Consider the following 27974-nt stretch of genomic DNA (forward strand, 5'->3'; position numbering starts at 1 on the left):
AAAATGTGGTTGAAGCAACAGCAGGAGCCGGCGGAAATGGGAGCACGTAAAGCGAGAGCTTCCGAAGCTCTGAACGGCAATTGCCAGTTATCAGTTAAACTGTTAAGCCATACAGCATAATTTAAATATTTTTCTTTTTCGCTCAGCAACAATAACAAAAATAACTTGCAACAAATATATATAAAAAAAAAAACAATATTGAATGAAGCAATAATGAAATAAAATGTATCAAAAAGTGGTGTGAAAAAGTTCTATAGTGAAATAAGCACAGCGAAATCATAAAAGCTTAAATCGCCGCAGGTGTCCTTCGGCGCGCCAGGACAACCGCATAATCGACGCATAAACTCATTCAAAATGATTAACAATAATTTGGATTATGAGCGTAATAGCAACACAACGCCAGCGGGTGTCGACATCGATGTCGCACCAGCTGCAACAACAACAACGCCGCCAACCACAATATCGCCAACCACGGCGAACAGCAACAATCGCAATTGCAACAGCAACAGCAATCACGCGAACGTCGACAACGGCAGCTACTTTAATCGTTTCGACAATCGCATTGCCGCCAATTTGGCAGCTGTGCTGACGGGTTCGCGCTTCCGCTCGTCCTCCACATCTTCGCCCACGAAGACACTGCAAAAGACGAAGAATGCGAACATTCTTCGCAGCGCGCAGGGTCTCTCCAATTCAAGTACAAATATGCATGCCGTCGGCAGCGCAGTCACGCCGCGCTACAATGGCGTTTCGACGTTGGGCGGTGGCCGGAAACCACCCGCGCATCTGCAGCTGCATAACGGTGGCAGCGACTCGCGACCCTCATCGCCCCAGCTGCACGGCTCGGTGGGGCGCAATCGACGTCCGTTGCATTTATTCACGCAAGCGAATTTGAAGTGAGTATGCTTTCTTTGTATTGTTTTTTATGTTTAGCTTAAAGCAGCAGTGAAAACGATTCGGCACATTATAAAGATTAGAGCATAATAGCAGAAATGCTGAAGTGGGACGCGCTGAAACGCGCAAATTGTCGGGACACGTGTTCCGTGCATAAAACGCAGTGAATGCGAAATTTTGTTCATAAAATTGTTGGACATGGTGACTCATACCAGTGGCTTTGAAAAAAAGTTTTAGGGTTAGTCTAAGTGCTTAAATTCACTTTTATTGAAGGACAAAATGCCTTACAGATAACAAAAAGGCCATAAATTAGCGTTTTTTGTTTTTTGGTTTAGTTCTATATATTTATATTGTTAACAGAGTACCGAAATTGCGAAAAAATATTAATATTATTGCAAAAAGTATTACGTATTCAATGTTCTTTATGTTTTTGAGATTTTGCCGTAGAACCGCTCCCTAATATATAGAGTTCCTCCTTTGTGAAAATAAGTTTAATCTGTGAAAACCGCGTCCACCTCCCAAAAGACATTATTATTCACAACTAGCAATGGAGAGGTATGGATTTTGTATGGAAAAACTTATAGTAAAGTATAAGGTTGGTTGGCTGGCATTCGTGCTAGCACCAAAATTAGAGCATAGAGTTGTAACCGCTTACTTTTCAATGAAAACTTTCTTAGATTCATTTCATCAACTTTCACGATAATTTCAAAATAGTCACAATCCAAAATATATATTATATGTCTGCTTCATAAAGTTCTTCAGGCACCCATAATGTGACAGTTCGATAAAACCCTCTTTTTCCAATTCTCGAAACAGTCAATAGTATTTTTCCAGTGTAGTCTTCAAGACCTTTTTCCATTCGGTTTTTACCTTCTCGTCGAGGCGTTTCCGCATTGGCCTTTTGAGTTTGATGAATAACAGAAGTACCACAGAGCCACCAATTGAGACGCGTTTGAAAAAAAAAAAATCTTCCAAATGTTTCGAGCTGAACCAAATGGTACTCGAACAGTGTCAGAGAGATCTCTAATGTCAATCGACGATTTTCTATCACTGATATTCTTATAATAGGTAGACGTTGATAGTCCCACTTTGAATTCGCTGTACCACCAAACTCTTACATCCTGTGCCATAGTTTGATTACCAAAATCCTTCCTCAATATTTGCCACATGTCCGTACAAGAATATTCGTTTCGCAAACAAAACTTGATGTAAGCTCTTTGCTCAACAAAATCAGGGATTGAAAATCAGTTTTCGAGAGTCTCGATAATATTAATATCGCTGTCAGAAGCATAACTGTTATCAGAAAAAATTCTTGTAATATTATTAAAAGTTCTTGTAAGCAGAACTCAGTACAACTGTGGTAGTGCGCAATTCCCATCTCGGCAACGGAGAAAGTCAAACAGTACGATACTAATCTGGGCAAAAAATAGTGGGACTTTCTAATTTGAATTTCGGGCGAAAACACATTCGTCGAAATATCTGTTTTCTAGATTGGTATAGTACCAAATGTCACATTAAAATAATCATTATTGGTTAGCATGAGCTTGTCTTTCTGAAGTGGGATGAGTGAAATTATTCAACAAAGAAGTTCCGTCGAATTTTGTGAACGGAATCAAATGTCTGCTGTCTAAACGTTCAAAATGTTGGAAAAGACTTTCGGCGATAATTGTTTGTCGCGAGCAAGTGTTTTTGATTAGTGCAAATTATTCAAAGACCCCGAGAACACGTTGACGATGAACCACATCCATGACAACAACCAACATCAACTGATGATCAACACGTCAATAAAGTAAAGAAATGATGCTTTAGAATCGACGATTAACAAGCAGAGATCTTACTGGCACCATTGGAATATCGAATAGATCAGTGTAAACCATTAGGAAATATCATTTAGGCTTTAGAAAAGTGAAAGCACGATTAATTTCAAAATCGCTCAATTTTTTCGAACAGCGTCACTTTAACGTCTGTGACACAATGCTTTTCGACTACCAATTGTCATGAATTTTATTACTTTTGGATGTTTGCTTACGACACGTAAACAGACGATCAGTCGGCTGAATATCGTGGCAAAGGTGAGCCGAAGCCGAAAAACCTTGGCAAATCGGGTAAAAAATTAAAATTGTGTTGACAGTTTTCTTCGATTATCGAGATGTGGTGCACTATGAATTCCTTCAGACCAGCCAAACTATCAACAGGAGTACTATTTGAGTGTTATACGTCAATTGCGCGAAATTGTTCGTAAAAAGAAGTCGGAAGTATGGAACAAGCACTTTTGGTTTCTGCACCATGATAATACACCGTCGCATTCTGAATTGATTCATCGAGAGTTTTTGACAAATTTTCGCCTATTCAGCAAATTCAAACGACCGCTCCGGGGAAACCGTTTTGAAGCGTTTGAAAACTTTACACGTGAATCGCTACGCGCATTGAAGACTATTTCGGAAATGACTTAAACAACTGTTTCGAGGATTGGAAAAAACTTTGGTACAAATGTATTGGGGCCAAGTTGGATTACTACGAGGAGGACGACATAGATTTTGAAATTAAAATTATGAACAAATTCATACAATTTTTTACTCATAGTAGTATATATTTTCCTTACTTCCATAATTTTTCAAAATCTTTTGGGTTTTATTATAAAGGGTGCCCAAAATTTAATGTAAGATTGGAATGAAATACAGGGTGTTAAAATTAACGTAAAATTTAAATTTCCCGTAATTAGTATAGGAAACTGTTGGCAACTCTAAAAAGACAATTCGACAGCTGCTAAACCGTCAGCTTTAGTTTAGTAAAAATGTAGAGCCCCACGATAGAACAACGTGTCTTTATTATTGAACAATATTTAATTGAAGTTCAGCGGCCGCAGTTCGTAATTTTCATAAAAAATATGGTCGGTATAGTGTTTTACTTCATCAACTATAAATAGATTTAGAAATGACGGCAAATTTAATTATTGCATTAATTTTGTGACACCTTATAAGTATAATATATAATTTTCATAAGTTTTTTGAAATAAAATAACACAGCACTTTTCTTAACTCATAAATGAAGGAATACATATAGGACGGGGAGCATAACTCCTTTGCTTCAATAAATAATTATACAAAACACCACCAACCACTATCAGACCAAACAAAAAGAAATGAAAATTCCAGCAGAATCCTCATTTGTTGGCAAATTTATATACATATCTACAAACAGCTGCACTATCATGAATAATCGCAAGAATTACAAAAGCATTTGCTGCATGCAACAACCCCAACAACCCACAACCATTTAGCACATAAACAATGCTGTCGCACATACATACACACAAACGATAAAAAAACATGCACACACATACATTCTCTTGCAAATAAATACCGAAATGTGCTTTATAGTTTATTGACTGCAGTTGTCAATTGCGATTATCTACGAAATGTGTGCGACAGCCAAAGCCCAATGAGGGACGAAAAGGGCGCACAAAATCACTTATGCACTTTTTAAGCACAGACAAGGCGCACTTATGCATATGCGTCGGTCGCATGTGTGCGCCACCCCACTCATCAACCGGGGGGACGGCAACCGGAAAATACACACCACAAACATTTACGCAATTTCCTGCACACAAGTCGGCCGCAACTGTCATCCACACACACACACCATCCAATAACTCACACCATATCTCACTAGAGCTCCACTATAAATATTTAACTACGCCATTATGCTTAGTCACCAGAAGTCAACATTCCATTTTTCCTTATTTTTCTTTTTTTGTTTTTGTTTTTGTAGTCAGCACCATATGTATTTCACTTGTACTTGTGTCTCGCTGTGTTCGCACTTTACAATAACTAACGGTCTTTTTCGTATATTTTTCTCCCTTTTCTGCATCATTGTGCCCCCATATATGTGTGTGTATGGGATTTCATACTCGATAATGATAATATGTGCATATATACACATATACACGCACACAGCTGCAATGACAACGAGAAAGCCGCGAACACGCCACCCAGCTCGGACGAAGACAACTCACCCACAGAGCTGAATAATTGCAAGCGTTTGGTCGACAAACCGCCCCTGGTAAGTACGGACATGCCAATAAGTACTGTTATAAAATGTAAATATGTATTTGTATGTGAAATCAAAATACAAGGCGACTGCGTAAAGCGGGTGAGAACGGGAAATTCTGCGCGCAAAATATTGACAGCTGAGCAAGTGAAGAATGTGCATTTCTACTATGAAAATATATGTAACAATATGTATATGTATGTGTGTAGTTGAAAAGCGCTCAAAGCGCAAACCTAAAGTGAATTGCAAAAGTTTTGCTTTCCCGCTATTATTTTTGCATATTTTATGCGATATTGACGTTGATAAGGGTGACTGCGCTGCCGCGTCTGGCAGTCGCATTTGGTTGCCTCATCAACTTTATTGCTGATCGATACATTGAAGGCTGCTTTGCGTCGCTATTGTCAAGAGAATGGGTGAAATTTTGTTTGCCGCTGCTTGCTAGTGACTGCTTATGTAAGCAGAAGCATGTCTTGTAAATGTGTGTTAACAAATTTTCAGTCATTTTATTTCGTTTTGGCTCAAAGCAGCTGATTTGGGTTGCATGATTTCAGTGTCACTGCGTTAAGGCCCATTGGGGCAGCAAACTTTAATTTAACTAAAATTGCTTTGGCGCTTTGGCGCACACTCATACAAATTTAAGGTTCGGCTTTAGTTGTGTTTGTGTGTGTGTGTGTGTTCGCGAGTAAATACTTTGCATGAGTGATTAAATTGATTGGCATTGCAAAATTGGCTGTAATGCCCGTGAAGATCCCATCGTGTTTCATTTTAGTATGAAAGTTTTATGAAGTTTTCTTTTAAATTAAGCAATTTGTAAAAAAGTTACTCCGATATTGTGTTTGTTTACTATGAGAAAAGCTGAACTACTGGGTTATATTTAAACTTAAATTTTACAGTCAGAAAAAAATCATTGTAAAATTTTTTTGAAATTTAATAATATATTACGAGTATAATATTGCTCAAAATAAAAGTTTAATTCATCGAAGTTTTTGTTATACCGTACAAGAAAAGAAGTCAACTTCGTTTGAATCGAAGCTGTAAAACATTTTACAGAGAAGTGAGAAGGTTTCAGTTTTAATAGGAAATGATTGTTATCATTCTTTCAACTGAAATGGTAGCTCTTAAATTTCTTCAGATTGCCCTACGTGCCAATTGCGGCAATTTTGCTTCTTTTGCATACCCATGAGCTGGATGAACCCATAGAACGAAGCAATGTCGCTTTGGGAGGTCGAGCGGCTCCAATTCTCGCACAAGCTGTATATTGTACGCTGTCATTTTAAGACTTGGACGTGAAATGCGCTAAATCATTCCCTTCGGCAGTCGGAATTGACTCTCCACAGTCATCGTGTACACTCTCAGCTACAGCCGCCACATATTACTGGACATGGTCTATTCGGTCGAATATTATTCCATAATGAATGCTGGGCTGCAAAATGGGTGATGGCGTTGCGAAGTGTACGCTTAGTTGGCAGATTATGGTGACAACAAGTTGACCGAAGTGAGCGGAACATATTTTTTACAGTACGTGAATTTTCGTTATAAAGTTGAACGACTTGAAAACGTTGTTTAGGCGTAAGTCTTTCCATGATGAAATGCCAAATAATACTGAACGAAACTAACATAACAGCTTGACATGACTCACGCGTGAATTCTCAAAAGAAAGTTATTGAAACACGTACTGTATCGTGCTTTTACCGTGACATTGAGTTATGTGGTAATCTTCAACTCAAGCGTTTAAAAAAGAAAGACACTTCCTCTACACTTTCTTCTACTAAACTGGTTATAAAGGATTTTTTTCATAGCTCCCAAAAACGGGATATTTAAAAATAGCTTTTATTTCTGAAAAATCGTGGCATAAAGCAAATTGTAAAAACTTTCCGATTAATTCCTAAAAATGCACTTGCCAGCTGTATTTTAGTCATATATTTTCAAAACTGAGGTATTTGCTTTACTTAACTTCTTCAAAGAGATACACATGGAATTCGGAATTAACTAAAACATTTTAATTGGCATTTAAGTTTCCTTTTGAACTAATTTTGATTTGAATAATATCCACGCTCTCGAACTGGTATAAAATACATGAGACATTTCTATACACATATACCCGTCAATTATATACTTACTCTGTTTGTTTGTTTCTTTATTATAGATTCTTAGGCTTCTTCTTCTTTTTTTTGAAGATTGTGGAGCAATATTATCTATCAAGCAGTATGTATGTATGTTGCTATTCTACAAAATAACAAACCGTTCTCTCCAAATGAAGTCCTCAATGCACTTGCAGAGGCTTTCATCAAACTTTTTACTTTCTCATGAAGGAGTTTGCAGTTTTGGGCTTATAGACCGAATACTTGACCCTCATGTGTACATTAGATAAATTTCTAACTTTTGAATCATTCCTTAAATAATATACATCCATTGGAAGAATTATATATATACTAGCTGACGCCGCAGCCGTTGTCCTGCGTGAAATTATGTGTTTTGAAATGAAAAGAAAGTTATATTTATGATTTAATTTTTTTTTTTCAATGAAACGCAGCTTGATAAACAACATTTTTTGGTTTCTGTTCCGGTGTACAGAAAAGATGGTTTTCCAAAAAATCATTAAAATCCCGCGGGATTTAAAGTAGGATCGGTCGTTATTATGTTTCGCAATCATCATGCCACGAAACTGTGTAACGGAACCCGACTGATTGTGACGCACCTATCGAACACAAGGGGCAGAATGCTTGATTCTACGAATTCCTTTGAGTTCTAGCGATTTCCCATTTCAGTTCAAACGTATCGTTTCCAGTGAAAATTGCATGTGAGGTGATAATCACCTAAAGATAGTCGCATAGTGTGAGGCATAAATTTGGAAATGTTATGTTTTTCACACGGCCGTGGCGTGCTCACGACTTGGAAAACCATCTTTTCTGTACACCGGAACAGAAACCAAAAAAGACATTGCCGAAGACATTTTACATGGCCTTCGCTAAAAATTGGAAATGGTAGAATTTCGGTTGATACTTCCGGTGGTTCGATATCAATTCCATCTTTCCTTTGTCAATTCACGAAAGATGAACTCATCACAAATGTTCGGACATTGGCCAAATTATCGTAACTACGATTCCTTAAGTGCACGCGCAATGTTAGCTGCCAAAAATACCGATGTTGTTGACTTAAACTGGAAGATTCAAAGTCAAATTCCGGGAGATTTGCGCTCATATAAATCGATCGATCGTCTTGACAATGAAGACGGCGCCGTGAATTATCCAGTGGTATTTCTAAATTATTTGGAATTTGAAGGCTGATATGTTGAAATGATTATCGCGAAAAGTGTGAGCACTTCATTTTCATTCCAGTGATTAACGTGTTCTAGCAATTGTAATTGCTGGCTTACTTGTCCAAACCTTGCACACACCGTACCATTCACAGTACGCCATGACTCAAATAAAGTTGAACCGCGTACATTAATCAATAGCAACCGAAGGTAGAAGCAATCGGCAGAACACATCTGGATTTCAATCTACTGGTTGGCCTTGCTTTCCGCGCAACTATTTCTTCGACGATGCATTCCATGTATAATATCAGGGTATTTCCGAATAAAGCAACGTTCTCGTAAACGGATCACTGACAAAAGTTGAGAAAAAACTCGTCAATGTTAATTTTGTTGCTGGCGGTGTTTCCACTGGCTATAATGCATTCATTGGGTTGAAATACACATTAATATAAACACATAAATAGCATGGCTTGAATGTGGTTAGCATTGTGATTAATGTTTAAAATGAAAAAAGTTGTTGTAGTGACATAACTACAATAGTTGGACATATGCTACCGCGGAGTTTTTTGTAGACATTATAATGTTCTTCAATATTGTTGTACATTATTTTGTTCTATCGCTAATAGTTTCGGCAGCGCATTCGACGAAAGACATTTTAAGACTCATTTTTCTACACCTTCGGTTACATTTACACAATCTTAAGAACTGTTGCATTTGTTTTGTTATCACTGCAACTTTTTTATAAATAGTACATTTCCATATTGCCTAAAATTGACTCAAAGTTAAAACGTACGTAATGGGATACGGGCAAGTGTTACATAGTAGACTAAGATTATGTTTTCTATTTTTTCATACAGTACAAATGCCTAGAATAACCGTCGCGACTCTTTTAAAAAAGGTTCTGTAGATTGGCATAGTACATATTATTTTTAGTCAAAAAGTCAGTTTTGTTCGAAACACAAATACAAAATTAATAAAAGCTAACAATATTGATTCCGTATTACTTTTTACATATGTCAAAGTATTTTAGAGCTCAATACTAATAACCGATTTTAACCAACGTTTTAAATAAAGAAATTAAAATATTTTGTTTTTTTTTTTAATTATATTTTATATATTAAATTATAAAAAAGCTTAGCGTTAGTAAATAGTTTTACATTTTCAAATTTCTTTTGAACACTTGAAATGTAGATAGACTCTGTAATATTTTAAGCAAAGCCCACAAATTGTTTTATATAATTTACATTTGTATGTGGTATTTCTCTACCGGCTTCGTTTCAATTCGAATTTTATAAATATTACTTTATTAAGTTTACATAATGAAATCAGTCAAAATACATTCTTATGAATATTCAAATTCATTTTAACAACTAAATTTTTTCATAATTTTAATTTCCTGGTATTAAAATAGCCATTATATTCAAATTCCTCATAAGTTAGCAAGGGGTCTGCCACCGGAAAACAACAAAAATATGTAGAGAAAAGCTAAAAAGCAAAACAATGTTTTCAAACGCAAACTGCGAAGATATAAATTCCTTGAACTTCATATAATTAACAGCAAAGTGTTTTCGTTTATTTTTGTTTAACTACTTCGACACTGAAAAGTTCCACGGAGACAACTTCATACTTTTGCTTACGCATCTCGCACTTCGCATTGTCGTTTGTGGTGCTTATAACTATGCTAAAAGTATACTTAATTGTCTGCAGACGAGTTAGACAAGAAGTTTTCCCAAATACTTGTGTTTACAAGTGCATCAAATCCTTTGTTATCTTTGCGTCATTAATATATACCCGAAAACAAGTCTGCACATATATATTTACATACTTGAATAACTGAACTTTGGCATATACATATACACAAATAATATAAATATGTGTGTGTGTGTGTGATTCGGAAGACAAGATAAAGCAGAAGTTTTTGCAAATAAGCTAAATATTGCTTTGCGCTCCAGGCCAATGATAAATGCATATGTATTAGTAAATATGTACTTATGTAAGCGAAGGCACAGCCAGATAAGTGAAATAGGTGAGCGTAACGGTGAATGTAACTTATGTGCACGTTTTGGCCAAACTTTTATCATACGCAATTTTGGTTGTATTTACGTATATAAGCATGTATGTATGTAAGTAAAGCTTACTTAGTATTAGTGCTTATGACTTTAGTATAAATATGGCTGGTGCTATCGCGCGTCACGTGTTGGCGCAACATTTGTTTCGACTAAACCAAAACACTTGTAAAAGTTTTACCCAATCACGTGGCGATAAAAGTGCTCATAGCGATTTACCTCAACATACGTAAAATTTAGAGTGTGTTCGAGAACAAGTTTTATAAATATTTATTGTTGTTGTAATTTATATGCCAGCCAACAGCAAAACACTTTTATCGAGTTATATGGGGATATGAAGAATAAAAAAAATATTTCAGTCAAGACTGAGCGTTTGGATTTGAGTCTTCTCTTGCTATTCATTTGTTCTACATCTTAATAAATACACAAATAAATACATTATCATAGCCAATGAGAATTAAGTGACTGATATATCATCAGTCGATTAGTAAAAGCAAATCTTTGGGAAAAGCAACTACTGAAACTAGTTTTTATCTTTATGTTTCGGTTTTAAAATAACAATAATAAAATAGCCGAAGCTTTTCCTAAAAGAGCGAGGTCTTTCTGTCAAAACTTAACCACAAGTCTTTTAGCTGAACAAAGAGTATAAGCTCTAAGATAATAGATAATAACTATTTCCTCTACTAATAGTGCAGCCACGACTACCATATAACAGTTCAACAATAACTAAAGCATGATCTGGCTCTCGAACACGCGAGCATGATAATATCTCCAGCCACAACTCCAGCGATCCACTTATAATCTGACTTACACATGAAAAAAAGACATAATTAGCTTCAGCAAAGCTATGAATATTAGTTTCTGAATATAAGTATTTGAACCATGTTAAGGCTTACACCAGAATAATAATTAAGAATTAATGATTAATTTTCAAAACTTATTTGTAAGCGACTAACCTTCAAACTGAAACATACTTGGAATGCTAACAATCTCGATTGGGGATATGAAAAGTGAGTTAAAGTCAATAAATTATATTTTATATTCTATATGTATATAGAAATGACGTCAACTTAGCGCACAAAATAGTTCTCAGGGCCATTGTCATATAACTTCAAGTGGACAAGTTCAGAGTTAGCAATTTTGCTAAGTTTTGAATTCTATATTACTGTTTACGAACCATCATAAATTCAAAGTAAAATCGTTCACACTGGCAGTCATAGTTTTTAGGTTTAGAATGAGTTTAATAAAATAAAACTATTAAAGTCTAGTGATATTCTATATATGATGTAAGGGATATTTTATTAAATTGATATTTTCTAGTAAAAATATATGCGCTTTCTTTATTGGAATTTTGGAAAACATTTTCTTCGCCGACTCTAAAAACAAAATTTCGAAGAAAATATATACGTATACAGTTTTGACGGCCGACTAAGGTAAGGTTAATCTGGTAGGACAATATAGCACGCTTAGATCAGTTTTGGTCCTTTGCAATACCAGTTGGAGTTCAGTTGGTAGCTCTCCAGTTTATCATACCGTGGGTCGTCCAGATGCTTACAGCGTAGTCTTGCTAAGCCGTGACAAGTACAAAATAAATGCTCCATTGTTTCCATAGCGCGTTGCTTTAGATATTTTATGTAGATTTCTCGATATGTCAGCCCGTTCTGCGGCTGTGTGACGCCACCAGACAGTGACCAGTTAGTTTTCCGATACTTTTACTACAGTCTCTTCTATAGAATGCCAAAAGAAATTGTGTGTGCTTCCAAGCTACCGTTTTGCACATGATCTTTTCAGTTTTGCACCCTGGTAGCTCGTTCCATTGGGTTTTGATTTTTATTACCATGCTTCTGTCGTGGTATAGACAATGCATGGGTATTCCAATGTTTATCACTTTTTCGGATGTTAGCCGTACACCATTCTTGACAATATCGTCCACTATTTCATTAACCTCGATAACTCTTTGGCATGACCTGGCTCAGTAGAAGTGAAGTTGCTTGCTTCTGACAACCCTTTCCACTGCTGCCCAGCTTCTCAAGATACTTCTGGCCGATATGCGATACGAGGTTACTGTCTTGATTGCTGCTTGGCTGTCTACGTAGATGTTAACTGGAATTGCCTGCAGCGGCATTAGGGACCTGCTTCGAGGCTTTCACAATAGAAAAACTCTCAGCTTGAAATATACTTATACTTACTTATGCCAAACGCTGGACAGTATATTCTTGCACCAACTCTATCGTCCACTTTTGAGCCATCCGTTTAGACGTTTAGAGTGTTGCGCATGGCTAACATACCTTTACGTTAGCCATCTTTTTCTATATTTACTTTGAACCTTATTTCCCAGTTGAAAAGTTGGGTCATGTAGTCGGTGTTTGTTCAACCGCTATTACCTACCGAGCTATGCCCGCAAGTTCTATATGTAAATTCTTCTGCCACCAGTAGTCGTCCCACCGATTTTGCTACGCGGTTTTCAGCGACGATGTCCATAGGTGACAGGTTTAGTACCAGTTCAAGAGCTGCCGTTGGAGTTAAAGCTTTAAGTTTTAAAGTGCCCGTTATGCACAGCGCAGCGAGCCTCGGAACTCTTTTCATTGGTTTTCGGGTTTCCGTACGCCTGTACACCATATGTACTACTGCACCGTAGAAATTAAGTTAAAAAATATTTACGATCATATCTCCGAAACTATTTATTTGCCGAAACAACTTCAAATTTTCAAAGATTATCCTCTAATGTAATACATTCTTCATATATATATATAAAAAAAAATTGTTTTTTTTTAAGTTTACAAGCGAATATAACTCCATAATAATGACATTTTGTATATAAGTACACAACACTAGATAAATCGGTATGGTAGAGTCTCGGAATGTGAACAAAGTGCTTGCAATTCAGCAGATGGAGGTAAATTTTTCTCATTTTCATAAAGCAAATTCACAACATGTCACAACATTATCAACGATCTATAAGAAAAACTTAATCATAACATTTTTATTATCTCATATCTATGAATGCCTACAAACCAAAATGTGAAAAAAATTTCTAGAAAACAAAAATAAATTTATTACACGCGTTAAACACAGAAAGAAGAAATAAATGCAGAAAAAGTTAACTGGAACGCAAGACGAAATATTAAAGTTAAGCTGAAATAAACAAAACAGACAATCCGTTTGCCTAATGGTGGCTATAAATCCTGTCATGGGCAGCACTGTGACACATATTATAACGATATAAGGAAATAACTCCAGCTGAGGTCTAAAAATTGCTTTCTTATTGCATTCGTTTCCAAATACACTCGTTCGAAATACATTTGTGTGAGTAGTGACAAACTCTCTGCTCTGTATACACAAGAGACTTACTCGAAGCAAATCGAAAAATGCGAAGCAACTAATCCTGAAAGAAAGTTATGTGAGCACTTCTGCCTACTTCCCCTTGAAGTTTTCAGTTTCGAACGCTTTTGTTATGTCAATAAATCAATTTTCTTTATAAACCCGAAATGTGCGTTTGCAAACAAGCACACACGCCCCCACGCTTCCCACGCACGCATTTTAACCCTTATAAGCAACACATACCTTTATACAAATTTTCGTCTGTGTGGGCGTACGCTGGAATCGTTTACTCACACCAATTACCGACAGTTTCATAACTCGTTTGCACATCGAAAGAAATTTAATATGCCACTACACAAACAACTGACACTGCCACAGCCACTGCCGCTGCAAAGCAAACACACAAATATAAACAAATCAACACACATACGCTCACACGCTAAATCAACGCAATTGCTGGTTGTTTGCTGTAAACTGCTACGGTGTTGTGCAAATAAACAGATACAACCGTTAGATGGCATTCGCCGTTAGCTGTGTATATGCCGTTAAATGTGCGCCTAGCGACAAAACTTCTATTAGCGGCGTGTGCGCAGGGCGTATGTGTGTTGGGCGCGCGGGGGCGTATGAGCAACATGGCCTATGCTCAGCCTTTCGCTGTCATGTCGATGTTGATGTTGATGCTAATGCCAGCGGCAGTCTATTGAACTGTATTGATGTTTGCGAGCATTGTGTTTGTTTGTGCTGTTTGTTTTTGTTTCTTGTTGTTGTAGCTGCGCATGTTGTTGCCGTTGCGGCATGCTTCATTGGCAGCCTTTTTAGCGATACGCAAATTAATTTCCAGAAATAAATACTGAACTCCGCACCGCCACGGTCGCGCCTGTCAAAAGTCAGGCGAGCAGCTAGTTCACATATGTTTGCATGTGTGTGTGTATTCGCAAAATAAGAGCTAAAGTGTGAATCGGTGTGCATGTATGTGTATGTGCTGGTGCAAACGAGCGTGCGCTTGGTTTTTACGCCAAAGCCTTATCAACATTTTCTCGTTTTGATGGCTGCTGTCGTTGGCAACTAAGCTGATTGCCCGCAGTGTTTGACTTCTATACACACACACTTGCATACATGAGCATATTGCATATGGCAGTCGCGTTTGCAACTTTCGTTGCTTAGGGCTTGCAAGTGTGAGTATGGTGTGCGCTGAAGTGTGGTTAGTTTTCCTTGTTTGTCGCTGCAAGAGATTCAATTTCAGATACGTGTGTCTAGTCAAAAGTTCGATACAACCGCGCGCGCGCTTGCATAACTCAAAGTCAAATGGATTATGTGAAGCATGTACCAAGCTGCAGCGATTATAAAACTGATTTCATACAGAAAGGATGCAATGAGAGATAGTGAGTAGTGCGGCTGGGGTTAGGAATTTGCGAATTGTATTGAAAATGTTGATAAACAATTTTAAAGATTTTATTCTTTATATATTATAAGTAATAAGATGTCTGCGTTGCTCTAATGTTTTCTTAAAATTTTCACAGATTTATTTAGTTATTAATTACATTTAAAATAAAATATATTTATACGGAATCCAACATAATTTTTTTCTTTAGAAATTCATCGAACCGTTCCCAAGTTATTCGTATTTATATATATATATATAGCTTCGAGGAAAGTGAATTTGACGTTTTAATAAAATTTTGTAACTATACAACTTATTAACGCTTATTAGCCTCATAAGCAACAGTAAGCCTTAAACGGATCCCGAATATTAAATAATTTATGTAAGTGATCATAAAATGAAATCAAGCGATTAAAAATCACACATTTAAAGCATAATCTTCAGTATTGCACTGCGATTTTTACAACGGATAAAAATGTCGATCAACGAATTTGTCTCAAATTTTGTATTTCTTACTAAATTTCGCGTACGGAATCATTGTGAATGTTGAAAAAGGCTTAGGATGATTCAAAAACACAAGGCCAAGAGTGATACAAAGCCTTCAAACACGGTCGAGAGATCATGTCTCGTTCAAGACGGCATTCCACCTTTTCAACTGATGAAAATATTAAAAAAGTGAAGGATACGGTACTTAAAAATCCTCAAGTAAGTGTTAGAGGGATGGCAAGAGAGATCGACATCTCTGGTGAGTCCGTTCGAACGATTTTAGTGGATATTTTGGGTATGAAACGCGTTCTTGCTCGACTCGTCCTGACAAAACTGAATTTTCTACAAAAAAGGACGATTGTGACCGAATTTAAAGCCAAAAACGCAACGAATTCGATTGATCAATGGTACTTACCAGATTTGGTTCCGTGTGATATTTTCTTGTTCCCTAAGCTGAAATTGCCGCTCCCTTGAACCCGTTTTTAGTCGATCGAAGAGATAAAACAAAATTCGCTGACGAAGTTGAAGAAGCTTATGAAAACTTTTTGCCCGAAAACACATATTTTGCGCATGCTTTTGGGAATTTTCAAATTATTAATAATATAAAAATACAACTCTGCAACATTTGTTCAGTACCTTGTCGAGATCAAAGGATTGCTCATGCAGTAAATAATTTTTTCTCATTTATAAAAATATTCCATATTCTTATATCAAATCAATAAATACTCAAATTCCGAGATATTCGCGATACTTTCTGATCCGTATTTTGGTTAACAGACAGATTTGAGAGAGAAAAGATTACGACAACTTTTAAATTATGCGAAATTGGTTCAGGCCGGTTGATAGCATTGTACCGGTTCTTTTTTCAATGAGGCAATACTTTTTAAGAGTTCGTCATGAGCGCTTTAATTTGCTTTATACTCAATTCGGTTTGACATTTCGTAAATAACAGACCCTCTCCGGAACAAAGTTTGCAAATTGTACAACTTTATAACCAAAATAATAGTCCGGCAGCGCGCGCTGTGTCCAATATTCGGTCGACATTATCGCCAAGAAGAGTCCGTAATTCGAGCAATCATTGATTGGTTTTGTGCCATATCCACTTTACTGGATCCTCAGAGATGCAGTGCAGAGCGCAACGAAGACGCTATTGCTGTTGTGGAGTATAGCATTCAAAAAGACCCAAATAAGTCCGCTCGCCAACGCGAATCACAACTGGTGCTGTGCACATTCACTTTATGAAAAATTTTGTGGAAGGATATTGATAATATGCCGCACGTTAATTCTTGAGTCTAAGCCGAGATAGCCACCGGTTCTCAACAGCAAATTTTGTTCAGCGATCATTTCTGGTTGAATGTATAACATTAATAAACGAAATTGTGGCATTTGTTTGGCTGATAAACCACAAGCCAATATTGCGACGTTGTTACATTGTCAAAAAATCTCTGGTTGGCGTCTGATCGTTGGTTCATATTTTTTCAAAAAATGAAGCCGAACATAATGTTACAGTCAATGGGGAACGCTATAGAGCCAAGATTGCTGAAATGAATTTTGATGTGTCAAACATTTGGTTTCATCACACTTTATTTTAAATAAACCGTTGGAGCAGCTAAAATATTAATTTTGACAAGCTTTAAACTGGTCATGTGCAATTACTAAGATATTTTAAATTACTAAAAAGTTATTTTGAATTTTATTAGCCATATTTCAAATTTAAATAAAATTTATATCGTTCAGTGAATATTTAACGAGTGTATACCATCAAGATTGATAAAAAGACATGAAGAAATAATTATAAATGATAAAATTCTCCAGTACTTTTTCAAGGGTTCCATAGCCATAAGGCTAAACCGAAAGGTTTAGAAACAGAAAATAATCTTTCTCCAAGAATTAAAATATCGGAATCTGCCTTACTTTTGTCATAATTACCATTATAGCCATCATCATTCTAAGCATAGTGTCCTCCTTCATAATGATGGGTATGCGATTTGCTGGACATACTGCTTCATGCAGCTTCAATTTCACCACACCTACGCAATATAAGAGTTGTCACTTCGATATTAACGCCACAGACAGCAACAACAAAAATGCAGTGCAACCGCAAATCAGTCGCTGCATGCACCAATGTAATCAAATCCAGTGCAGAAGCCGACTTTGGTCTACGCCGAGACTGCCCGTCAAAGCACGCAATGCGTAACGGTAATAAAAACCATACAACGCAATGCGCCGCAAGGATCGTAAAGCACAAAATACAAATGCGCGCATCGATGACACTGAACGACACAACAGTTGTTGCAAGGATTTTGCATAAATTTGCGAAAGTGGCTGTCGATGGAGTGGCCTGCAGCCAAGCTGCTAGCTATGTGCGTTGCGTGCGCTTTTCTTTGTGCGCTTTTCGAGTGCAGCAATACACTCACTCACTCATGGGGGCCCCGCAGCATTAAGCCATCAATCAGTGTGGCAGCAATTCGACTGTGCGCCACACAAAATTGGTTGAAGTACGGAATCGCACGCATTTATAATGGATGTAGGATGCGTGTGTGTGTGAGTACACAAAGCAGCAGGCACGTGCGTGACTGTGTAAACAAGTGGGCAAGGGGGTGAGCGGGTTTGTGCTGGAGTAATGGACTAACAGTGACATGTTGCATGAATGACTGCGGCAGCAAAACAAATGCGTTCAACGAGGAAGCTCTGTGCAAAATGTAAAGAAGAAGGATATTTGCGACCAATCGCAAACACACGCAAAGACACGCAGAACCACCTCATCAACATTTCCACTAGAATGTTGTCGGAAATTCCAAATATATAACGAACATTAAAAGTCAGCGCTACAAAATGTGCCTAAACGACCGAAAGCTCTCATGTGTGTGTGTGTGTGTGTGTGTACAGTGAGGTCGACAGCAGCATTTTATATGCATAATTCTGAAAATTGTTGTTTTTGATGTTTTCCTCATTCACAGCCCTCTTAGTATGCGCCAAAAACAAAGTCAGTGCCTAACCAGCAGTGCTTGCCACACAGCGCAGCTGTCAATTTGGTTGATGCGCTGAGTTAGTCACACAGTTATTGTGTGGCATTGGCTTGTATTGGCCGGCCGTTGGTAGCAGTTGACCAAAAGAGGCACTTCATTAAATTTGCATACATTAACAAAATATGCGCCAGTGTGCATGTATATATGTGTGTGTGAGTTGACTGTGTACTCGTTTGAGCCGTTCATTTAAGTGGACGATATGCTGTGTGTTTGCTTGCTGCCCTAAGCATATCTGTGCCTATGCTGATGAGGCCAGTAGGAATTTTTACTGGATTGAACTTTAAAGGTGATGGTTGTACATATATACATATCTTTGATGATTTCTTCGATCATGTAAAAACAGGAATATATGTGAATTTCCTCTGCATCAAAGATTTATGGTAATACTCTTCACTAGCGCATTATTTACAGAAAGTGTGTGATCGACCCAGTTGTATGACAATTCAGGTATATGTTGATCCGATCTACGTACTTTGTTCATGGACTTTGACGATCTTCTTAAACCAAAAAGTTTCCATACGAGAGAGTATGCTTCCTATACGAGTTTGTATGGCAACGGTATGCTATAGCAGTCCAATATGAACAACTTGTTCTGAGATTAAAGCGTTGTCTTAAACAATAATTCATACCAAAATTTCATGAAGAGAGCCACTCAAATGAAACAGTTTTCCATACACGGACTCGACTTAGAGCGATCAGTTTATATGACAGCTATATGCTATTGTGGCCTGATCTGATCAATATATTCTTAGGTTATACCCTTTTCTTGAATAACAATCTGAGCCAAATTTCGTGCAGATATCTTTTCAAGTAAACACATTTTTCACACAAGAACTTAGTTTTCCGGTCAGTTTGTATGACAGCTATATGCTATACGGATCTAGCGATCAGATATTTCGAAAAATGAGGAACTCAGAATCATATCTCAAAAATTGAGATACTAAATCGACTCAGCTCGTCGCGCTGATCATTTATATGTGTGTACTTGTATATATGTACATTAAAGGGCCTTCGTCCTTTCCTTCAAGGCATTACAAACATCGTGGCGAACTAATTATACGTGATTTGTGTATGTCCTCCAAACTCATGACGGCAAAGCTATATAGCAAGCTCCGAGCAAAACGACAGAAAATTCCTGCAAGGCAGCTATGTGGTGCAACAGCTGTGGCAAATGTGTGGCCTAAACACATACCCATCAATATGTTCAGTATGTCTGTGTTTAGGATGAGTATTTGTTGTGCTATTTGAGAGTCAGCGCTGGTTGTTTACCAGTTTTCAATTAGACCATTTTTGGCTTGCGGAGGCATGGCACTTTTTCCGGTGCGTCACCATCCACCCACCCTATTATATCTGCGCAAGTGCTTGCGTCTGCTGCCATAGTGACTAGGTTGTACTTTAGAGCGGTGTATGTGTGTGTGTGTGTGTGTGTGTGAGTGCTGAATTGTATTCGCCTGCTACTATGTTGGTAATGACTCTTGTTTGTTACATAAACAAGAAGCCAAAAATAATTTACCGAAAAATAATTTTACAGACACCAGCTGACAAAGAGAAAATGAAAATGTCAGTACGTCAGTCAGGCAGTCATGCTGTCACACTCACAGTATATGCGTTATTACGGTTGAAGTATGTGGAGCAAATACAAAAGAATGAGAGAAATGTAAGTGCATATAAATGTATATATATATTTTGCATTTCTACTGGAGAGTATTAGGGCATAAGAGCTTTTCAGGGGGCAATTTTAAAAGAAAATATTGCACAAAGTTTTAAATTTTGTTTTATGAAAATTTTATTTAGCAAAACTAAAGTTAATTTTTTGGATTCATAAGCATATCACCAATAAAATTGCTGAAGAATAATTTTAAAATAATAATCGTTTTATTTACACTCAAACCATGAACAAATTGAATATTACTTCAGAGTGAAACTTTTTGGGCACTGTGTTAATAATTTCTCAGGTAAAAATTGTTCTACAAAGGTTTGAAATTGGCAGTTGTTTGTAGGTCGGCGGCAATATGACACTATAGGCTCGAAAATATAATTTTCGAAAATATTTGTTGTTATTAAAATATTTAAAAAACAAAATTTTAATTAATAAACAGAAATTTTCAAATTTGGAAAATGGTTAAAAAATATTTTATTTTCAGTAGAAAATAATTTATTCAATATTTTTCGGCCCCAGCTAATGTGTGTGTACAGCTACTTTTCACAGTATTCGTTCATATAAATTCATGTATTTAAATAAACAGATTAGTATGTCTGCCAGTACTCTAATATGACTAGATATTTATGCTGGATCAGAAATCCTTTTGACATGTTTGAAATACTTGCCGCTTTAATAAAGCACAACCAGAGAAGACACACTTCTACACATACATACTGCTTACACACATAACATATAATGTATCGTCAAATATAAATTTTATGAAACAGACAACAAAATAACTCTCCTTTTAATATACTTGAAAAGCAAAATATTTTGTATGGATAATAGGGTTGCCAAGTAATAAAGTAGTGTTGGAAAAATATTTTAAATTTTTTTCTGACAAAAAAATATTTTTAAGAGTATATTTGTATTTTTCCAAAAGCATGTTTCAGCTTATAAAAAAAATTATAAAAAAATTAAAAACATTTCGAAAAAAAAAATATTTTCATATATATTTTCTTTTTCCAAAAATTTGTATCAGCCTGTGTTTTTTTTTTTTAAATTAGAAGAAGAATTTTCCTCAAATATTTATAGTTGTGGAAATATTTTTGGTATTTTAAAATTAACCTTTGCTTCTTTAAAACATATACACTTGACAACTCTATGCAATATTCCCATTAAATAAGGTTTCTGTTTTCCAGAAATGCCATATAATTTTTATGATTTCAATTTTAGCAAAACATTTCTAACACAAACACTCACTCACTTCACGCTACAACTCCATATGTATGCGTGAGTACCAAATGCAAGTACATTTCTGCTCCGCCCACCGTGGCGTATGAGTAATGAAGCTGAAAATGTAGAGAATATTTTTGCAAATTGTTTTCATTTGTGCAGTCGTGCATAACCTCATGAAAACACTTCGTTTTGCTCGCACACTTGTAAAGACACAAGTACACACACACAAGCAGATGGACAAAATTAAAATATCTAATGGCAGACAGTGAAAAGTGAGCGAAAAAATACTGCTGAACATATGCATGTGTGTGTTTGTGTGAATATCGGTACTAATATACTTGTTTTACTGCTTCAAGTTCAATACCATGAAATTGTAAGTTACACGCCATAAAATGTGAGAGGAAAAGAATTTCACTTTAATGGAAATGAAAGTGAATGTGAAATCCAATTGCTACTGGCATGACAAATGAGGCGTAAAAGCAATGAAAAATCATCGTTACTTTAGAGCACGTGCCTTAAAAAGAGGTTGAGGCTTTTGCATTAAAGAATTTCGTGCGCTTTTATCAAATTTTGAATCAATATTTTGTAACTGTTGTTAATAAATATATGAATTAGATTCATGTCATGTACAGCTTTTATGAAGAATAGTATTGTATAAGCTTGCCATAAATATAAATGCAGTAAAGATTTTGTCCAAAACTCAGAGAATTGCGACATTTAATGTGGAATATATTTGTGTTGGATATATATCATGTGCACAGATATTGATATCATCGGCCTCAACACCCGCGCCGTTAGTTCTGCTTTCTCCAGGCTGGACAAGGAAGCACAGAAAATGGGTCTGGCAGTGAACGAGGGCAAAACGAAATATCTCCTGTCATCAAACAAACAGTCGTCGCACTCGCGACTTGGCTCTCACGTCACTGTTGACAGTCATAACTTTGAAGTTGTAGATAATTTCGTCTATCTTGGAACCAGCGTAAACACCACCAACAATGTCAGCCTGGAAATCCAACGCAGGATTGCTCTTGCCAACAGGTGCTACTTCGGACTGAGTAGGCAATTGAAAAGTAAAGTTCTCTCTCGACGAACAAAAGCTAAACTCTATAAGTCGCTCATAATTCCCGTCCTGCTGTATGGTCCAGAGGCTTGGGCGATGACAACAACCGATGAGTCGACGTTACGAGTTTTCGAGAGAAAAATTCTGCGAAAGATTTATGGTCCTTTGCACATTGGCCACGGCGAATATCGCATTCGATGGAACGATGAGCTGTACGAGATATACGACGACATTGACATAGTTCAGCGAATTAAAAGACAGCGGCTACGCTGGCTAGGTCATATTGTCCGGATGGATGAAAACACTCCAGCTCTGACAGTCTGAAAATTCTCTCTTCAAATCTGTTTTTTTCATATTTTATTATTGAATGTGGTATAACGAAAAATTAAAAGAAATCAGATCTTAATCCAATACTCTGTTTTGTACACGTATTTTAAGAAATATTATATGCAGCTCTTAAAAACTGGTATAGCATTTATATACATACATACATTACTAAATAAAAATTTGCTTACATTCAACAAAACTCCCTGCAACTAGCCAAAAATTAACAAAAATATACATACACTATTACTATTACCTCTTTGCTTACCATATTTAGGTATACAAATCCAAAAACTTATGTTATAATAAAATGTTACCTACATTTTGGCGCTGAAATAAAAAAAAAAAGTATTACAAAGTAAAATTATAAAAGTATAGAAAAAAGAATAATGTGGTAAAGAGAAAATTAGCTGCTGCAAAAAATTTGTGCATAGAGAAAAATCTGTGTGGGAGAAAATATCTGGTCAATGTGGTCATAGGTCCCATAGCAATGGACAAGTTGCTATCAATAGCTTTCCCATTAATAGTTTTTTTTTTGGTTTAGAAGCTCATAAAGGAACATAGTCTCTTGATCCCACCAAAATACAAAGCAGATGCTATATTGATTTGGCTGGTTTGCCAGGTTTCACATAATATTTTTTAACATTTAGGGTTGTCTTAAGGGGTCTATGTTCCAACAAATGTCACAACTCGTTGCAAAAGCGACTTCCTTCTGTAGCATTTGATTAGCAATTTTGACATCCAACTTCGCCTTTTAAATGCTTTTTCTTCGATTTCCTTTGCTTTGAGTGCATCCAGTTGCTGTTAAACGTTTTGAAATGACTGCTGCAGTGAATCAAAAAGGTTCTGTGAGCTCTTTGCGTGTTTAAAAACAATTTTCATCGAATATTGCTATTAGTTTCCCATTTTTAAGGCTTTTGGTAGCCTAGGAGTTCTAGTTTTCCAAATCAAAATCACCAGTTTTATATAGTTTTTATCAACATACGATTACATTTGGCTGAGGTTTTTTTCATATTAAAGTAATGAGTAATAACTACCATCAAAACCCTATTTCAGGCGCAAAATTTGCACTATTTGACAGAATAATATTATTGCTTTTCACACTTCAAATGAATGACATACATATGTATACTAAAAAAGACGCATAGAGGCAGTAGCTTTCCAAGTCATGTCCAGAATAAGGGAATAATCAGCAAGTTACGTCATCTTTCGGCAACCGTATACAATTATATACCCAGAAACAATATTTCCAGATATTATATCAAAAACATTTGGAAGTTATGGAATTGATAAGAAAGTAAAAATTTTGTAAAACAACTGCTTCTAACCGTTTTCTATAGTCCATAAAATGATGCTGGTCTTACCAGTCAAATAATATTCGTACTTATCTTCAAATAGATAACGGACGTACTTTCTTTGCTTCCCAGCAACGTTTTTTTTCTAAAAATAAAAAATAATAATCAACAATTCTTTGAATTGCAAAGTGCCCGCTGAAAAGAGAATAAACCGATTTATTTAACACCAAAATAGTTAGATCCGGTGATACTCACTTTTCGGAACAAAAATGTATGGTAAAGTGCTTGGAAATTAACTTCAGCCGAAAGCATAAGAGCTACCGCCAAAGACACAAAATCATTCATCACTTACTAAATGAAATCATTGCGGATCAGTTGCTATCAACGTTTCATCTAAGTTTCTTGTGACTTGAGTGGAAGCCGCTGACCCCAAAAGGTCCGCTGAGGTAGCTTGTGCGCCAACGGCTGCTCACCCACCCACCTTACACGAGTACTCGAGTGGCGATGCTGAATAAGCTTTAGCGCAAAACTTTCTCTAAAAGCCACTAAATTACTGCATTGTCATGAGGTGCGGCACAGCGCAGTTGTTGTTTGCAACCACAACAACGTAAATAGAAAAACTCATTCGCAAGCATTAACTTATTGTCGTCTTCACTCGTTAAACCCACACCTGACAACAACGAATGAGCATAAGATGCACTGAACAGCAGCGAAGAGGTCGCATATCGGAGTAGCCAACAGGCGAGCGACTGCAGCATGCCACTTAAGTGCGCCAGCAATGACTAAGTCAAATAAATTCTCTTCCCACTTTTTGTTTTCGTTTTCACTTGCGGGCGCCACAGCAGCTTCGCATTGCCGCCAGTGTAGTCTCAGTCACTTCCGCCGAACTGTGACTAAACCGCAGTCGTGTAAAAACAAGTAGACTTGAATTGGAAAGGACACGGCGTACAAAAAATTATCGGTTAAAGTGCCACCGAGCAAGTTCAGGTAAAAGCCACACCGTTAGTCAGCCAACAGCCAACACGAAATGGAGGCAAGATACGCTGTAGTCTGTATGCCGCAAGAGTAGGGGCGGTTTCGTCTGGTTGAGTGGGAAAAACTTTTCGCTATGCATTTATACTACTTCGCACAGTCGTTGCGTCTACCCGCTCCCACTCATGGCAGCCCTGCTACCAGGCGCTCTCGCAGGTATTCGCATTATTATAGCCCACTGCACTGCAGTTTGTTGCTATGGTTTTTGGTAATAAATTTCTATAGCCGGAAATTTATTCGCCCACAAATGTTGGGTTGTGTACGACGACTACCGGTCGACTTCTCACACCTAAAGTCGCGTAGGCAAGGTAACAGCAAGCAAAAAGTTAAAAAAAAATCCGAAAAAATCATTGCATGCATTACGGCGCGTTGAGTGAAACAGAGGAATAATGCGGAAAGGCGATGCAAAAAATGTGCGCAAAACAAAAATCAAAGCATACTTTACGGCGCGTAAGGCTGTACTTAAACTTGAACACTTCAGCGTGCGCATTTTGTTTTGCTTTTTGTTGACTTTGCGGCGCATATTTTAGTTGGCGCTTTCTACATTTTTCCCACCGTACTCGCAACGCTGCCAAACCGTGAAAAAGTGCATTTTTGCGGCTTAACCTGGTGCTTACAAAAGCGCACCGCGCTGCCTGCTCGCAGCTAACTTCAGCCACTACTTCACTACTACAACTGCTGAGCACTTGACTGTACTTGTGCGTCTGCTCTCGTCAGTTAGCGTTAAACTTTGAAGTTCAAGGATAATTTAAAGCGCAGGCAAGCTGAAGAGCCGATTTTGGGCCACACTAGCTTAAGCTGCTTAAATTTTGTGTAACATACTTTAAGGCTGCCTTACGGTTTGTTGATAGCTACAGTATTTACATAATTGTGCATACTTTTAGGTGACTTTTAAATCAATCGAGTACTTGTTGCATACTTTTCGGTGAATTTTAGATCAATATAAGACTAGTTGCATACTTTTATGCGCCTACATAATTTTTGTTGCTCTTTCACTTTTCAGGTCAAGCGTTTAACCATGGGCCTGCTGCGTTCAAATGAGGAGTCACGACCGCTTGTCAGTATTGCCACAAGCACGAGCACAACAAATACAAACACACTGTGCAACGCCCGACTGCACAGCTCGACAAGCAATAAAATCTATTCGAATGGCTATATTAATGAGGAGGCCTTTGAGCCGGAGAAATTTATTGCGAGCAAATTCGGTGATTCGTGCCGCCAATCGCTGACGGCTATACCCATGCTGGACACGGTGAATCTGAACGACAACAGCGAGTTCAATCTGAAGAAACGTTATTTGCGCGAAACAAGTAGTGGTGGGTAGAAAATTTAATAACGGTATTATATTAAGAAATGTTTCTCTTCAAGTACTTTAAAGCAAAATTTAGCAACATTTTTCTATAAACTTTTCTTCTTCTGTGGTAACTTTTAACAAAAATCCGCCGCATTTCCAACCTAATAAGCTTTTCCCTCAATTTTAATTTTTACTGCAGCAAATTCCAGCCCGAAGATTTTCGCCAATCGCCTGCGCAATAACACATTATCGGCCGCCATACGCTCCAGCGCCACCTTCAATTCCACCACAAATACCACAACCACAGCGGATGCCTTAGACGAAAGCGAGGAAGCTGATCTCAAGGACGCCTCTTGGTTTCAAGCTGGCATTTCACGTGACATAGCCGTCGAAGTGCTGTCGAGCAAAAGTCCTGGTGCCTTCTTAGTGCGCAAAAGCACATCCAAGCCGGGTTGTTTCGCCTTAACGCTGCGTGTGCCATCGCCACCTGGACCAAAAACGGCTAACTACATTATACTGCGCACGACGAGAGGTTACAAAATAAAGGTGAGTAGTTAAAAATCGTTAAATTCATTAATTTTTTTTCAAATTTTTATTCTTCAAAATTCTTATGCTCCAAACCACTTCATTTCTCTATTAGGGCTTTCGCAAGGAGTTCTCCACGCTGCAGGCCTTAATAACTCACCATTCCGTTATGCCAGAATTGCTGCCAGTGCCGTTAGCCATGCCCCGCCCAGCAAATATGACCTCATCGCGGCGTAATATCGATGACTTTGACACTTACGATTCACTGCAAATGCTGGTGAAGTACTTACGCGCCAAAACTTTGGAAAATGAGTAGAGTCAAATTGAGTGATAGCGTTTAATCATAAGTAAAGTGGCTATGGTTTGGTCTTACCTGATGTGAAAAAGCACAAAGCAAGCACAAAGTACTATTCGAATTGCGAAAATTGAAGAATAACAAGCTAAAAAATTACCTTACTCGTACATGCATACTCGTTCATCCCAGCTTCGTACTCTTAAACCACACAATTACTTCCGATTACGCGTTGCAGTACTTTAACAAGCTTCATTACCCAGCAATTACAGCAGCTACAACCAAAAACTTTTCACAGTCTAATTTATAATTTCTCATTGCTTTCCCAAAAGCACACAAAATTGTTTCAAATAAATAAATATATATTGTAGATATGTATATGTAGCGACATATTTGCGTATGTAGTAGGTATATAAAAGCAAAAAAAAGAACAAAAACAAAAACAAAATGTCTATAGAAAAATGTGATATCATTAAGTGACACTAGGGGTGACTGCGGCGCACGGGGATCCAGGCCCCAGTTGCGAAACTACTTACATAGTTTACTTAGTCTGTATGTATTTAATGTTAAAGTTGTTTTGTGTATAACTGTTAAGGGCGGCGAACGTACACTATTGCGCATTTATATGTATGTGTGGCTATGTACAAATATTAATTATAATTAATGCATTATTATTTGTCTAAGGAAACGCCATGTTTGCAGCAAACTTTGAAAGGTTTTCTGTTCATTGTAAATATTGTTTATTTTGTGCAAAATCAAAAATGTGAGACATGCAAAATAAATTTGTTTAG

The 27974-nt window shown here is 37.1% G+C and overlaps 1 protein-coding gene across 1 annotated transcript; it reads left to right on the top strand.

The window, feature by feature from the left end:
• Window positions 1–10: 10 nt before the first annotated feature.
• LOC120778189 (tensin-1) lies at window positions 11–27974 on the top strand. Its single transcript, XM_040109927.1, has 5 exons — window positions 11–893; window positions 4848–4953; window positions 26076–26388; window positions 26566–26912; window positions 27007–27974. The coding sequence occupies exons 1-5, from the start codon at window positions 355–357 to the stop codon at window positions 27205–27207; spliced, it is 1506 nt and encodes a 501-aa protein (XP_039965861.1). The 5' UTR covers window positions 11–354; the 3' UTR covers window positions 27208–27974.

The sequence above is a fragment of the Bactrocera tryoni genome, chromosome 5 (assembly GCF_016617805.1).
Source record: "Bactrocera tryoni isolate S06 chromosome 5, CSIRO_BtryS06_freeze2, whole genome shotgun sequence".
NCBI lineage: Eukaryota > Metazoa > Arthropoda > Insecta > Diptera > Tephritidae > Bactrocera > Bactrocera tryoni.